Source organism: Natrix helvetica, assembly GCF_964273705.1.
Source record: "Natrix helvetica genome assembly, chromosome: 1".
NCBI lineage: Eukaryota > Metazoa > Chordata > Lepidosauria > Squamata > Natricidae > Natrix > Natrix helvetica.
Window position 1 is genome coordinate 136,725,572 of NC_138548.1, and position 17,306 is coordinate 136,742,877.

General features: G+C 44.6%; 1 protein-coding gene across 1 annotated transcript in view; it reads right to left on the reverse strand.

Moving 5' to 3' along the window:
* Window positions 1-17,306, reverse strand: part of ITGB5 (integrin subunit beta 5) — an 82,061-nt gene that overhangs the window by 23,822 nt on the left and 40,933 nt on the right. Inside the window, exon 10 of the mRNA XM_081951520.1 lies at window positions 15,704-16,133. Coding sequence (XP_081807646.1) covers window positions 15,704-16,133 — 430 coding nt within the window. The remainder of the gene's footprint in view (window positions 1-15,703; window positions 16,134-17,306) is intronic.

The following is a 17,306-nucleotide window of genomic DNA, read 5'->3' on the forward strand; positions in this document are numbered from 1 at the left end:
GTCTGCAAAATTAAGAAAAAGGATGCTACGATGTCTTAGCAGAAAATGTACTGCTCAACCACTATCAATATTTTAGTTGTTCACCCCCCCCCCCTCCCAGCATTCCAGGAGAAATCAGCAAAGAGGTTAATGCTGGGAGGGACCAGATAGCTTTCCAAAGATTGCTGGGCTCACTCATCAGCCTGGCTGGTCTAGCCAATGCTCAGGGACAATAGCTAACAAACATCTGGAGGCCATATGTTGCTCACTTTTCTTTGGAGAGCTGTACAACCTCAGCACAGAGTTCCAAATTCTTGTGCCTTGGCTTTACCAGTAGAAGTCATCCGTTGCCCAAAACAATAAGGAGAAATCCGCCAACAAAGCACATAGAATCATCTTAGGTTATCTTTCTGTTTAACCTGAATGCTCATCATATATCCCGTGCTTAATTTAATAAATTTGCACATGAGAATGGGTTTAAGAGTGATGCTGGTATTCTTGTAAGGAGTCAGCATATCTGTGGGAAGGCAAAAGTGACGGGCGGTAGGAATGAAGTGACAAATCTTGGTGAATCTTTGTTGCCTTATATAACTCAAGAATTAACTCAATTGCCTGGCAAGCTGCATGCCGTGCATGAGCTGACTGGATTTAAATAACCCAAAGTAGATGGATACGTTGGAAGCATCACGTAATGCGCTCAGAGAATAACCTTGGAAGATGGGAAGAGGAGCCACAGCTGAGACAACAGTCTAATAAATAAAATCTGAGTCCAAAGGAGGGAGGGATGGGGTCAAGGAAACAGTCTCAAAAGAGACCCTCCCTAGTTCCCGCAAGTAAAGGTGGGGGGAGAGGGCTTGCAAGGCTGGAAGATTCTATTACTGCAATTTTACAATAAAGGTTGTGTTAGTACTCATGGTTTTGTATCCCGTCTGAACTATCTTGAAAAGATGACACATTGTGAACTGAAGCAGAGGGTGCCTTCCTACCTCTCTGCGCCTGCCATCATTGTAATTGCCATCTCCTTCTGGAGCCTCATCAATGAAACGGCTGCAGGATCAATTGTGTCATGATTTTCCTGGGAAGATATTTTTTTTCCCCTCTTGGGATTGGATCCCAAAGATTTTGATGTTCCAGAGATATACTGTAATTCAATATGCTCAAACAATATTTCTTGTCAGGACCATGCTTAACTTCCAGTTAAGCTGATTTATTGCTCATGCCTATACAGAAGAATCTTATTGAACTGACAGTCAGCACGAAATAAAAATGAACAGAATTCAAGAGGGGCTGGATGCGGATCGCTTGTGAGAATGTAATGTTTCCAGGCTGATTCCTCTCTTGACTCTGCCCTCAGGCTCTGCCTATTCTTCTCCTATATTTCTAGACTGAAGTAATCATCTGGGCAAACAACCTATTTGGGACCAGCCATATTAAAGTAAATTAAAAGGAGAACAAAACCACGACCACCCAAAGATTTGAAGGCAAAATGTCCAGTTGACATTTATCTTTTGAGGAAATTGGATTTTAAAAACCAATAAGCAAAGCCTGATGCAAATTCAACATGTCCATTTTGTTTGTTATTGTTTTTTTAAAGTTCTACCCTAACAGGGCTGCTGCATTTCCTCGTTTGCTTCCAAACATTGAAGATTAAACCTGGGGCAACTCCAGGGTTGCCAAAAATGATCTGGCTATGCTATGTGCTGCCATTCCTGCATCCTATTATCATTTCCACAGATGGCTTTCTAATTATCCACAGATAAAGAGTTTGGGAGTTGATACACACAAGACCAGTCATTTAAAAGATTCTGCGTATACAGAATCTGTATATATACAACTCATGCATGATGTTGACAGATTCATCCAGATGCTAGACAGTTGCTTCTCCTTTGAAAACGAGCCCTTTGTTTCCTGGATAGTGCTTTGGTGCCTTTTTCATCTTTTTTAAAAAATCTGTCAGATATTTAATTCTTCCTGCTATATTCATGCGAGCTTCAGTTAGATCCCTTCTCACACAACAAATGGGGGAATACTTCTCTGCTATTTTTATCACTCTTTACAAACAGACCAACGACGAAGAGTAAACATTATTGTATTAGCTTAGAAATTATCCAGCATATTTTAACACATTTCTTTTCAAGAGTGAATTTACAGTAAAGGTTTCTGAAAATGTTAATTTGGTGATTTTTATTTTATTTTACAGCCAAACAGAATAATGTAGATGAAATTGGAAACAGAGATATGATGTAAAATGGATTGTGTGTATGAGAGGATGTAAAAGAAAACATTTGGACAACACTTTGTTCATAAAATATGTTTAAAAAATTGCAATAAAAAAACCTTAGGGGAAAAAAAAAACAAATAACAGTGTTTGTTTTGAGTGGAAATGTTCCCAAGATTCTACAGAATGGAAAATTCTGAATTTTGCATAGCCCAGATCTGATGAAGTTAGACATGCCCTCAGTGTTCCTGGAGCTTCATGGGCATGATATCCATCAACATGATGTCTTGCTGGGCAGGAAAATATGAGAAGGGAGAAAGCAGGAGGTTTCTGCACTGAGAGAAGAAGGAGAATCCCAAAAGGGTGTATAGTAACTTAGTATTTTTATTTATTAAGCATGGGGGGAGGGGGGAGGCAAGATAGGCAAAAGAAAAGGGACAAGAAAGAAAAATAAAACTTGAAGTCAAGAGACCAGGACTTTATCAGCATCATAGAATTAGGTTCTTTTTTTTCCAGTGTTTTATTAATTGGTTTTAAAGAGAGCTTTAATAGGCTGCTTTAGGGCAGCGATAACTCCAGACAGTTCTCCTCTCTGCTCCTCACTCTGAGGAAGACAGGGAGATATGGGAGTCAGCAACCTGGAGTGAGAAAGAGAGATTTGCCGGATGGGGATGCTAACAAATTGTTTGCAAGAACCCAAGAGCCAAATCACACTGACAATCTCAAGAGAGAGACACACACAGAGCATTTTCTAAAAAATAAAAAATAAAAAGGAGAAGGACATAACTCAACAATATTGAAACTCCAAGCATGGTAGTATTCCCTTCAATCTAACGCATACAATAAAAGCCTTCTTGCTATAAGTAAAAACCAAAAAGAGGACGCCACTTCCTGCTGTTTATGTCAATGCTCATTATAACTGAGTGGTCTAAACTTCTCATATTTCACGATGTTAACCCTCTTAGCAATATGAATAGAAGCACGCCATGCCTAACCCCTTTTCAGAACCCCTGAAGTGGAATTATGTTAAAACAGACTAACACACCTCACTTTTGCTCACAGTTTTTAAATAGTTTTTAAACAGAAATCATAAATAGTTTGCCAGAAGTGTCATGAATTAGAAATATCCCCAAACAAATCACTGGTGATATCTAGATATGTTAGCTATACAGATCTTCACAAAGAGTTTATTTTTCTAAGAAGCCAATAAAATATAGATATTTTCCCCTGTTTCCTTCTTATAGCATCGCTGGAATACTTGAGATGAAGCAATTCATAGATCAAGACAGGGATTTAAAACTACTACTTGGTTTCATTGATTCAGAAATGCAAAAACTAAAATCTATATGGATCTATACAAGAACAAACTTACTGAGGGATGTTATCAAATCACGGAATCAATGCAGCAGCAATAAACTTAACTGAATTATATAAAACTCCCTTTTTACAACTCTGTAGTCCCTATTCGGGGTATGGAGCTGAGCATTTTATTGGGCAGACATCCTTCCTGACATCTACATGGAGTTCACAGCAGATATTTTCTCTTTGTGTCTTAGGAGAGAATATCTGCCACTACCTAAGATTGAACTCTCAACCTTCTGAGTAGGAAGCAAGCGTCTTCACCAATAGACCACTATGACACTCAATTTAACTGATTTCTATAGTTGAACAAAATGTTCAGAATCGGAATTTTTAATTAAGTGCCACCAAATCAGACACATTTCCTGATAGTTGCATGGACAAATAAAGGTGCTTGCCATTTCAATGTGCTTTAGTGACTATCTATCTGCAGCTCTCCAGGGACATTCATGAAATCTCTTTGATTCCATTCAACCAATTTATCTATCATCTTCATCTCCTATTTGCCACACGGAGTCATTTGTAATAGTCTGTCATCCACTGGCATTGAATACCCAAAGTATGGCAGTTTCTGCTCGCTCACCATCCCGTTCAAGATAGGAGTCAGTGCTTATTTCGTCCATTATTAATGGGTTCCTCTTGCAATTCACAGCATTCTTTGTAACCAACTTCAGATCTATACTTTGAAGTCACCTTTTCAGTCTTTCCCAAACATACATTACATACATACAAGAAATACTATTGTTTTAATCACTCTAAGCTTATCACTTTGTCTTCTTCATTGTTAATCATAAGACAAGAAGGATATTACCTTCAACCTGTTAATATTTAACATTTACATGCATTTTTCATTTTCTATTTTAGTTTCTGAATATGTTCCTACAGATTTCTTTATTATTGACTACAGTAAGTACATAATCCAGGCTATGTACATCCATCTGTTGTCACTTCAGCATCATAATTTGATTCCAACTATCATCAATTCCAATTCTGCTATTGTTATATTTGTTGTCCAGGAGGAAAAAGAACGTTGGTCTTACCTGAACGTGTCTTTTCATTGTGGTAGGGGGAGTGGTCACCTGTGGGTATTCTCTTAGCCTGATTGGTCCAAAAGACTGAGAGCAAACGCTTAAATACTCCTGGCTTTCCTTTCCTGCCCAGTTCCTCGAAGGCGAATAGTCGAACTGAAACAACAAACAGAAACAACACAACCTCCCTCCCCGGGGGGACCCCGGGCTCCCCTTGGTCTCAACCCCAAACAGGGTGGGTCGTGACCACTCCCCCTACCACAATGAAAAGACACGTTCAGGTAAGACCAACGTTCTTTTTCCATTGTGGGAGGGGGAGTGGTCACCTGTGGGACATACCAAAGCCCAGTCCCAAGGGAGGGATACTTAACCAACAACTATGGCCCAAGGGGAGTGTCTGCTACCACCCTCTGTAACACTCTTCTCCCAAAGGCAGCATCCGCCGAAGCGAATAAATCCAGACGATAATGTCTGATAAACGGAGTCGGGGACGCCCAAGTGGCGGCCCGGCAAATGTCCTCAAGGGGGGCCCTAGTGGCCCACGCCGCCGTAGTCGCGGCACTTCTAGTGGAATGGGCCGTTATCCCCGAGGGAACGGGACGCCCTGCCGCCGCATAGGCCTCTTGGATGGCCTGACGCAGCCAACGGCCAATAGTGGCAGAAGACACCCTAGCGCCCAAGGTCCTGGGTTGAAAGGACACGAATAAGGCCTCTGACCTGCGGAACTCAGCCGTCCACCGGAGGTAAATGCGCAAGGCTCGACGAACATCAAGCCGATGCCAGAGCCGTTCCCTATCCGAAGACGGACCTGGGCAAAAGTCCGGCAGAACAACCTCCTGGGCCCTGTGAAACGGAGTGTTAACTTTCAGAAGAAAAGTGGGGTCAAGCCAAAGCACCACCTTATCCGAATGAAAGTGACAGAGGTCATCTTTGGATGATAAACCGCCCAGCTCCGAGATACGCCGGGCGGACGTAATCGCCACAAGAAAAACAACCTTAAGGGACAAGAACCTGAGGTGAACCGACCTAAGCGGCTCGAACGGGGCCCCCGTTAAGGCTTTGAGGACCAGGGGCAGATCCCACGTGGGGAACCTGTGGATAGGGGGAGGCCGGAGATTAGCCGCCCCCTTGAGAAACCTCTTGATTAGGGGAAGATGAGCTAGAGAGGAGGAACCCACTCCCCCCAGAACTGACGATAGAGCAGCCACTTGGCACCGCAAGGTGTTGTGAGACAGACCGCTCTCTAAGCCCTTCTGCTAGAAATCTAAAACGTTAGGAATGGTGGCTCTAGTCGGGGAGACCTGATTGCGGGAGCACCACCTCACGAACGCATCCCAAGTCGAGTTGTAGATACGATTTGTGGACGGACGCCTGGAAGCTTCAATGGTTTGGATGACCCCCGAGGACAGCTGAGCCGCCCTCAGCAATCCCCGTTCAACAACCATGCGGTTAGATGAAGCCACTGGGGCTCCGGATGGATCAGGACCCCCTGGCGCAAGACCACCTCCTCTCGTGGAATCCTCCACGGAGGAGCCACCGATAGCTGGGTGAGAACCGCAAACCAAGGCCGCCTGGGCCAAAAGGGGGCCACCACTATGACCAGAGCTTTCTCCGCCACCACCTTCCTGATAACCCCCGGGATGAGCGGAATAGGGGGAAAGGCGTACAGGAGACCCGCCGGCCACCTGCTCCTGAGAGCGTCCGTCCCCTCCGCCCCCCGGGACTGGAAGCGAGTGAAGAACCGGGGCAGATGTGCGTTCGTCGGAGACGCGAAGAGATCCACCAGGGGCGCGCCAAACCGCTGGCAAATCCTCCGGAACAGGTCCGGATGGATCTGCCACTCGCCATTGTACAGAGTGGCTCGACTCAGCCAATCCGCCTGATGGTTCGAGAGGCCGGAGATGTGTTCCGAGACCAAGGACAAGAGGTGTTTCTCTCCCCAGGCGCCCAGCCTCAGAGCCTCCAGCCAGAGAGCTCGAGACCGCGTCCCCCCCTGCCGGTTGATGTGGGCCTTGGTGGCCACATTGTCTGTCAGAAGGAGCACGTGCCGGCCCTCCACCGAGGACCGGAAGTGTTGGAGAGCGAGCCTGGCCGCCTTTAGTTCTAACCAATTTATGTTGTGGCGGAGGTCTGTCTGGGTCCACCTGCCCTGAGCCAGGCGGGAACTCACCAGAGCTCCCCACCCGAACAAGCTCGCGTCCGTGGTGACTGTCACTCTGTCCGGCTCCCAGAAGGAGCAGCCCTTCTGAATGGCCGGAGACGTCCACCACCGAAGGGAAGCGCGCACCCCCGCCGGAAGACGAAGGGTACGGAGCGAGTTGCTCATCCGGTCCCCCTGGAACGGAATGAGCTCCCACTGCAGAGGGCGGAGATGGAGCCTGGCCCACGGAACTATCCCAATGCACGACACCATCTTGCCCAGCAACTGTGATAATGAGAGGACAGAAATGGACCGACTTACGCGGACCTTTTCCGCCAGCTGGCGCAACCCGTCCTGACAGTCCTGAGACAGACGCACCACCCCCTCCTCCGAGTCTATCACCGTCCCCAGATGAAGGATGCGAGTGGAAGGAGACAGATGGCTCTTGGGGAAGTTTACCAAGAACCCCAGGGACTGGAGATTCCGGATAGTGAGCTGGAGATCTGAGATCGCCCGTGGAAGGGATCCCGCCTGGACCAAGACGTCGTCCAGGTAACATTGTAGTCTCACTGGCACAGCCCGAAGATGCGCTGCCAGAGCCGCCAGCACCTTCGTAAAGGTGCGGGGGGCCGAGGCCAGGCCAAACGGAAGAGCCCTGTACTGATAATGTTGGTTCCCGTACGAGAACCGTAAGAACCTGCGGTGAGAAGGAAAGATCAGGATGTGAAGATAGGCCTCTGTGAGGTCTACCGATGCCAGGAAATCCCCCTTCCTGATGCCCTGAAGAATAGACTTGAGTGATGACATTTTGAATCGTCTGTACACTAGGAAACGGTTCAGATGTTTGAGGTCCAGAATTGCTCGCCAACCCCCCGAACTCTTCGGCACCACGAACAGGTTGGAGAAGTGGCCCAGCCCCCTCTCCAAACGGGGGACTAACTCCACCGCCTCAATGTCTAGGAGATGTTTGATTGCCTGCTCCATCAGGCGGCGGCGCTCCAGGCTCCGAGACGGAGGGAACGATCTGAAGGAGTTCGGGGGTGTGGAGAGAAATTCTAACCTGAGACCTTGGCGAACTGTGGACCTCACCCATGTGTCTGACATGATGTCGTCCCAACGATCCGCGTAGAGGGACAGGCGGCCGCTTTTGGGACGACTCGGGTTCGAGTCACTTCCCCCTACGGTACGGGCGACCGCCCCCCCCGAAAGGGCCGTCGGGACTGATGCTGGAACCTATTCCTGTCCTGATAGGGCTGTCGCGAAAACTGTCTGTCCGACCTGAAAGAAGAAAAGCGTTGTTGGTGATCAAACTCAGATGCCCTATAGGACTGCCTGCGGTAAGGATAAGACCTATTCTCTGACTTTTTGGTAGAGGATGGGAGGACCTTCTTCTTATCCTTATTTTCGACAAGAATTGGGTCGAGAGCCTCCCCAAAGAGGGTGGGGCCCTTGAACGGGGCGGCCGCCAGATCCCATTTAGCCTTATTATCCATTTGCCAATTACGCAACCACAGGAGACGGCGAGAGGTCACCGAGGTGGCCAGGGCGCTGGACGCGAATTTCACTGCGTCCAAAGTCGCGTCCGCGGAAAATTCGGCCGCCGCAACGATCTTGAACAGATCTTGGTGCAACCGTTCGTCCTGGATCGGGATGCGATCCTGGAGCTTATGTAACCACATGACCGTAGCCCGGTTGAAATAAGATGCCGCCGCCGCCGCCTTAATGGCCCACGCTGTGGCGTTAAAGTTCTTCCGCAAGGTAAGTTCAGCCCGTTTGTCCTCGGGCTTCAACTTATCGGCCGCGTCCCCAGACACCACCGGGGAAGAAGATACCAGGGCGGCCACCGGGGCGTCAATGGAAGGTAGCTGAATGGCACTCGCAAAGGTCTGCTCCACATTATAGAAGCGACGGTCATTGCTCCCTGGGTTAGGGAAATTGGAAGGACGAGACCACTGATTGGTCAGAACCTCCATGAACAAAGGGGGAGCCGGAATTTCAGCCTTGTTAGTTGCCGTGTTTGAAAACATGGCCATATCCGGGTCCCTTGGAGGAGGAACCGTAGGATCACCTGTGCCCACCTTGGTGGTCTTCCTAGCCTTGCTCAGAAGAATCTTGAACATGGCCGGGAGAAAAAGGCCCTTGGGGGGAGGACTCTCGGGCCTAGCAGTCTCCTCATCCTCAGAGAACCCCATACCTCGGGGATTCTCCTCCCCCAGGGCTGAGGCCTCGCTTACCATAGATGGGGACGATGCCCTGTACTGGGATCTAGCAGAAAGGGAACCCCTATCTCTTTGTGCAATGCCCCTAGTAATAGCAGTCGAAATAAGCCTCTTAATGTTCTCAGGGAGATGATCCCCCCCCTCTTCATAAGAAGAGCCAGGCCTTTGAGGAGCCAGCCTGCGTGAGGACACAGGACCCCTGGAAGTACCCTCCAAGGGATCTTCCTCATCCTCCCTTGCTAATCTAGGTGAGATAGAAGGGGAAGGAGAGGGAGACCCCCTCCGCCTAGAATACCTGCGGGGCCTGGGTGGAGAAACAGAAGGGGAAGAAGGGCTGAATCCCCTGGGAGAGGATTGGATTGATCTAGGCCTGATGGGCGAACGAGACCTGCTGGCTGAAGCCCGCCCCGCAGACCTGGCCTGCCTTTCGGCCCTGGCAAAGGTCTTTTCCAATGCCCTATGTCTCCTTGCCTCCTCCCTGGTGGAGGCCCTGGATGGTCGCTGGGCCGTCCCTGGATCTCCCGAGGGACCCCCGGCCCCCTTTGCTTGTTCCCCTCCTGCCAGGCCTTTGGCCTGGCCCTGGGAAATGCCCACGTCCCTTTCCATCGCTTACTCACGTGTCCAGTAGTTCAGGGGACGCGTAGAAAAGGTCGCTGCAGGCCCTTTCGGAGCCTGGACCTCCCTAGAAGCAAGGCCTGTGCTAGGCCGATCGCCTGCAAGTAGGCCTGGGGCGAGCTCCGAGCTTGCAGAGGCCCCGCGCACGTGGCACGATTCAAAATGGCCACCGGAACACAAACGCGGCCAAAATAAACTAAAACCGCGTGGCGCAGCTTCTCCAGTCTCCCGCTGCAGCAGCAGCGGCTTGGCGGCACCCTGGGGCCTCGCGGCAGTCCCGCACGCACTCCCCCGTCGCTCGCCCTGCACACAAGTAGAAAGGATCGCACCCGGGCGAAAAACGCCGTTTCCAGCGATCCGCGGCTTTCCCAGCCGCTTCAAAACCGACTTTTTTTTCCCTTTGGCGCCGAAGGCTGCTTTTAAAGCACCTACAAGCCTCGGCGCGGCTGCAGCTGGCTAGAGCCGGCACCCCCGCAGCCCCGGGAGTCGGGCTAGGCTCCGCGCCCTCAGAGGGGAGGCAGGAGCCCCCAAGAGGTCCCCCCCCCCAACATTTAGGGGCAGACGCTGTCCCTTTGGGCCACAGCTGCAAATTTTAAAATTGTTGGGAAACAATTTAAAATGCCCAATTAGCCAAAACAGACCAAATCAAGTAAATATTCAATAATTTTCCTACCTATACCAGATTCTCAGTGATTGGACCAAAAAGACTGAGAGGAACTGGGCAGGAAAGGAAAACCAGGAGTATTTAAGCGTTTGCTCTCAGTCTTTTGGACCAATCAGGCTAAGAGAATACCCACAGGTGACCACTCCCCCTCCCACAATGGAAAACATGCACCCTTATTCTCCTTTTCCTATTCTGAATCATTCTGTATCAATTCGATTTTCATTGTAGATTCTTGTTCATTGTGCTGGTTCTTCCGAACAGTAATCAGGTGTTTTTGTGTGGTTATGAACTTTAATATATTCCACAATCCAAGATAATCAATTCCACAATCCAAAATAATCAATGCACAGTGCAGCAGTATTATTATTATTATTATTATTATTATTATTATTATTATTATTATTATTATTATTATGAATAAGAATAAGAATAAGAATAAGAATAAATGAAAGATAACCCTCCTGTTTACATTCTCCATAACTATCTGGTTTTGTGTTTAGCTGGGATTATGGGGGAGGGAGGTGGGAGAGAGAAAGAGAGAGGGAGGGAGGAGGGAGAAATTATTGAAATAGGATGATAGATTGCACATTCCCTGACATCTCTGATCTTTTTTTCAGTCTCTAGTCTAGACTGTACTGTTTGGTTCACTATGTGTTGATGCTTTATCTTATCTCCAGCAACTTTATACAGTTTGTTTACTTCATTTTCACCTGATGCTTTCCTATCTGATAGCTGGTCTATTGCTGTCATACCTCATCTTTTGTGTTTATTATGTCTCTTCTGGGATTATTCTTGAGTATTCCAAGCTTCAGAGCCAGTTTGGTGTAGTTAATTAAGTATCTGGTTAAGAAAGCTGGTGAGTGTGAGTTCTAGTCCTGAATTCTTAGACATGAAGCCAGGAGGGTAGCCAGTCACTCTTTCTGGAAGGAGGCAAGTCAAACCACTTCTGAAAAACCTTGCCAAGAAAACTTCAGTGACTTGTCCAGGCAATCTCCAAATTGGACATGATTGAATGGCCAAAAACAAAATCCAACTTTCACTCTAATTTCCCCCCCTGTGGTTTCTTTGAACTTTTTAAAAGGGGCTCTCATTTTCATTGTCTTGTTATTTTCCTATGTGGAACTTCTTGATTAAGTCATTTTTCCTATTGCCCTCTTGCTTCAAATTAAAAACCGGTGTACATCGTGCCTTTTTTGTTGCATAGTGCTTTCATTTTCTGCCTTTATTTATGATATTTTTCTCTGCAAACCACTGGATCTTCTCCTCTATGAAATTATGAGACTATTCTTTCTTGCTCACTTTGTAAAATAACCCTAATCTCTTCTTATAATTTTTCAGGTTCTCTTCTGAATAATTTAATCAATTCCTGATAAAGGCCCATACTTTGATTGTATGTCTTCAGGTCAATTCTTGCTGACACAGGTACTTTTTAATTTGCTAAGTTTAAACTGTGTACTTCGCACCTGTAATTTGTGGTCTGTTCTATAGGTAGGATTAATTTATGTTGATATAATATCTACAGAATTCCCTGCAGTATAAGATATGGGTAACATTTGCTAACAGTGGATATTATTATTATTATTATCATCATCATCATCATCATCATCATCATCATCATCATCATCATCATCATCATCTTATAATGTGTTCTGACCTAGGCTTCCCAAGAGCATGAAGCAAACTCCTTGTCCCGACAAAAAGCCCTTTTATTAATTTACTGTGAATTCTGCTCATTCACTCATTCAGAATTCCCTGCAGTATAAGATATGGGTAACATTTGCTAACAGTGGATATTATTATTATTATTATTATTATTATTATTATTATTATTATTATTATCATCATTATCATCATTATCATCATCATCATCATCATCTTATAATGTGTTCTGACCTAGGCTTCCCAAGAGCATGAAGCAAACTCCTTGTCCCGACAAAAAGCCCTTTTATTAATTTACTGTGAATTCTGCTCATTCACTTCCAGCAAAAGGAGGATTTACAGTCAGAGACTTTATCTGGTTTGGAGAGCTGACAGGCCAATATCTTGGCAAGGAGTCTTGGAGAGTCATGAACCAATTAAGCAAACTAATTGTCTCCTGCAAATTCCACTCTCCTTTCGCTCCTCTTTTATTTCCTCTCAGAGGGCCACTCATCATCCACCTGTGGCCTTACTCCCAAGTCGACCCTTGTTCTTTAGCTATTCCCTTCATGAGCACACTGGGAACAAGCTCTAGCTGTTCATCTCTCACTGATGTCAGCTGTCTGAAGGCAGCTGATAACTGGCATATGGCTCTGGCCCCCTCTCTGCCACCAACACAGAACCCTCATCAGAGCCTTCCCCAGACTCCAGGACTGGCCCATGTTCCTCCCCAACCTACTCACTGTCCGAATCTGCTGCCAGTTCTGTTGGCTGCTGGCGTGCCACAATGGCACTGGTAGTAGAGTACTATAGCATCCAGTACTCCAATCAAATGCTAACATTTGGCAATGCATAAATTGGCTCAACTTCTCCCAATTTGTTGCTCCACCAATGATCTTCACTTTTTCTACTCAGTGTATGAATATTCTTATCATGACTGAATATGCCATGTGTTGGAGGATTTATTCTACCCATGTTGACTGTTTTCTTCTATAAACCACAAGGTCTCATGTTGTCTTGCATGGCATTTGAAGTTTCACTGAATCACTCTGGGAATGTTTCCAGACAGCCAAGTCATCAAACTATAAAACATATTTTTCCTCCAAAGCAAAAAAACAAAACAAAAAACTAAAAATCCACCCTTAAACAATACTGTACAATTTACAGTCCAAACCTCCAGACAAGAACATACAAGCTTCTACCATCAAGTACTGAGGGGAACTTCTTCATTGTTTTATTATTAATATTATTTTGTGCAGAACAATGCACTCATTACCATGTTCTCTTCATTGTGTCTAATTACTCTACTGCTTCACTGTCACTGATTGCTTTTACAAACCCGTTCCCTCAGGGAATTCTTGTTTTCCTGTGTTTGAATGCCACCAAATGTAATCAGAGCCAGATTTGATGCTTCTAAAACTAAGCGGATTTTATCAACTTCATCTGCCATTTGTAAAAAATAAAATAAATAAAAGGAGAAGCCTGGGAAAAGGAAGGATTCCTAACCTATAGCTCTCTAGATGTCCTATGATGGTTGGGTATGGTAAAACCCTTTTATCCAGCTAATTTGGAGAAGCTTAGTTGGCTTTAAATTACAGTCTAATAAGTGCAGAACTGTTGTTTCATTCCTTTCCCTACTTTGACAATTTACTTCTCCTATCCCCATTCTAGTTTAAAGTATGCTGTTATTTCCATGTTTATTTGAGAACAGAGGGTGGTGAGAGCAACTTTCAAGGAATGAAACAAACCAACAAATCAACAAATGGTGATCCTTCCTATCAAACAAGGCTTTGGTGACTTAGGAACATCTATTCTTGTACAGTTTATCTCACATTCAATCGGTCACTTTTTATGAGGTTTGCCAAAGAGATTTGTCTGATACGAATAAGTTACTAGAACTGAAACAAGTGTTTTCTTTTCTACTTGCTAGGAAGAGGCTCACCATATAATTATTAAATAAAGCAGTGGTGTCCAACCACGGCAACTATAAGACTTGTGGACTTTAAATCCCAGAATTCCCCAGACAGCTATGTCTTAACGTTCCAATATTGGGCACCCATGCTTTAAGGGTTACTGTTTGAACTTTTCTGTTCAAATGTCTCTCTCCTTCTTTTCCAACTTTCTCAGCAGGAATTCTTGAAAATACATCTAAGCTTTCACCGTAAATAAAGGTTAGCATCCCATAAGGCCTTCTGAATGAGGGTGGTGAGGAGGAGGATAAGAGGAAGCTGAGTCATCAAAGAATCCTTTTGCATTTCCTCTCAGTTTTCTCTGCAGCCATTGCTCTAGTTTTCAAGTCTTTTTTTTTCTTTCATTTAAACTTTGAACTGTGTCTTTACAGGAATCATGTGTGTCCTGCATGACTCAGGCTCAGCTGATGATATAAATCTATTTTTGTACGGTTCATAAAAACCATGTGCAAGTCCATTTTCCTGTATATTTTGTTCTTTGACCTTAATAGTCAGCAAGATTGAATAAAGTCCCAAAAGCCCTGGAATCAGGCCACTATATCTTACTCCAATTCATAGAAGTCCTTCAAACCTGTCTCTTTTCATGTCCATTATATCTGGGGATTTTCAAGTCCCAGAACTGTAGACACAACATCCTCTGCACAATATTTCCATGCATTTCGCACAAACAAGTGTCTTTGCCAAAGGAAAAGCAAGCTCATAAAATCTGCAGCTTGCATTCCCTTCTTGCATATAAAGCCAGTCTAAGACTATAACCTCAGGCAAGTGAAAAAATTGAGCATTCTCCCTCATATTATTTAGTGGGTTCCCTTTCCCTTTCATGTATCTCTTAATCTCATTACGTATCAGGTATTACTTATTACCAGGAAAGGAAAAAAACCCATCTAATTTCTCCTTGATTAATGATAATTTTCTCTCTAGGTGGAAAATATTACACTTATTTCATGTAGTGAACGTTAAATTTAAGTGTGACTCCACTTGATGACAATGCACTGCAGGTACCAATGTAGTAAGTAAAACTGCATTAACTTATAACTTTAGGAAACAATTCCCTGTTGTGTGGCTCCTAAATGAATATACATTTATCGTACCAAAGAGTAAGGATAAGAGAAACGTAAAGTCTCAATCTTTTACTCTTATGATGAACTAGCACCTTTCGTAAGATGTATTGAGTGGTGGTCAATAAATCAACTAAATTAGTACCATAAATTTTAGGGGGGTCTCTCTTTGAAGACCATTCAGAAGTGGTCCAAAAGGCAATGGCTCAAAAGGTAATGGAATCATCTTGATTTGTAACACCTCCATGAGATAATACCTCCACTGAGAGAAATAGGCTTCCAATATAATTCAAGGTGATCTTATACGGTCTTTTAGAGCTTAGGATCTAGGCATCTTTGAGACTGCAATGCCCATTTGGTGAGATCTGGTGGGGAAGGCTTGTTGTAGATCCCAACCCGTAGGGAATTGCACCATTATGGACCTCGAGGATTACTCTTCTTGATAGCTGAGTCTAGCTATGCAGAACAGCCTACTTACTCTTGGATATAAGGATATTTCTATCTCTTTCTAATGTCTTTTTAGAGGGACTTTGGAAAGGACTTGTACAGCTGGAGTGCACTGGATGACACATCCCCAAGTGATTCCTAATTATTGTGTGTGATTACCATGATTGTAAAGTCATAGTATGTTATAATATCTATTTTAGCCCTGTTATTATGTCATGCCATGCCATCGCACACCATGCCACACTATGAAGTATAAGATGCTCAAAGTCATATTGAATTGTAGCAGCATTAGCAAGCAAGTAAATAAAAAAAATAACTGAGGTGCCCCCTGCTTACCCAAATGAACTCTGAGAAAATCTAACACATACCTGAGCAGAGAATGCCTTTATATCTTGGACAGGAGAAGTCGTCACACTCACAAAAGAGCCCGTAGATCCTGCCAAATTCACTTTTGTAGCACACGCAGCGGTGGCAGGAGCACTCCCCACGGCCACTGCAGATACGTTTCCCTTCAGCTTCTCGGCACATGTTGTGGTACATGGCTCCACTCTCTCCTTCCTCGCATTCACACTTGGCTCCTACGTGGCCTGGGTTACAGTCACATAATCCACACACGTGTGTGCCATTTCCACTACATTTACTGCTGTTGTGCTCTATCTGTTTGGTACATCCACATGTGCAGTTGTAAGAAACAGTCACCTCTACAGTGTCCCGAAACCAATCTGGCTTGATAGTGAAGGTGTGTGAGATGCTCTCAGCTGGGCATGTCCGAGCCTCTACTGATATCTCAAAGGAAACCTAAATAGGAATAGTAAGAAGTAAGAGTGAAAAGGCAACAGAAACCTGAAAAGTTACTTAAGTGTAGATAGTGTCAAAGACATTATTAGCATAATTGTAAGCATCTATAATTCTGGTTAATAGTGCAAGGTAAATCTTTTTTATATACATCTCTTAGCATGCTGGCTTCTATATTTATGTGTGTGTGTGTGTGTGTGTGTGTGTGTGTGTGTGTACCCACACATATATACACGTGTGTGTACAAACTAAAATATAGAAGCTAGCATGCTAAGGGATTTATTGAACTTAAACACGTATTCTTAAAAATCTTCATATTCTATAAAGAGTTATTTAGAATGTTGTTCTTTAAAACAAAAATTGAGGACATGATCCTATATGTTCAGTGCCATTCCACTGTTAATAAATCCAAATCAGTGAATTTATTTCTGCATAGATATGAATGGAACTGGGATGGCAGTAAAGAAAACTCATCAGACACTTAAAATATTTTATTAACTGGGATAGAGGAAAAATACATATGGTCTTTTATAAGTGAGTAGCTGCTTAGTTTTGTAATTGTCAAATTCTACAAACAGCTAAATAGTATTTATCTCAATACTATTTAAAGACCCCTGGCTTAGACTACAAATAAGTGCTGCCTTTTCTTTTTTTCTACAGGAATACAAATTTGCAAGCTGCTTGGAGAATGCAGAACTGTTGCTAAAAAAATAAGGGAGAAACTTGGTTTTAAAAAAATCTACTGCTATAACCTGTCCTTGCCCAATAGAATGAAGGAAAAGGTTCTAGCAACTGAAAAGAAAGTGCTTTATGCATGCGGTTATAAGCACTGTCCCAGGTTTATTCAAAAGCCGGTTTCTTTCTCATAATGGATTTTGTTTGAAAAAGATGAGGGCAGGGGAGAACTCATTGTTCTTTTGGAGCCCTTGTGATTCTGTGCTTTTCTGGACAGCAGCCTGCTCTATTTCCACATGCCAAATGGCAACATACAGATGGCACTTGCAGCATATTCTTCTACAAATAATACCAACCATGCCATTCCCTGATTTAGAAAAAGAGCACAGAATCAGCCCCCCTAACTAGAGAGCAGAGGGGATTCCTCCTAATAATTTAATACTCATTAGTAAATATTTGCAATACTACTACAATGCTAAACAATGTGGCCCAGGCTGGCTC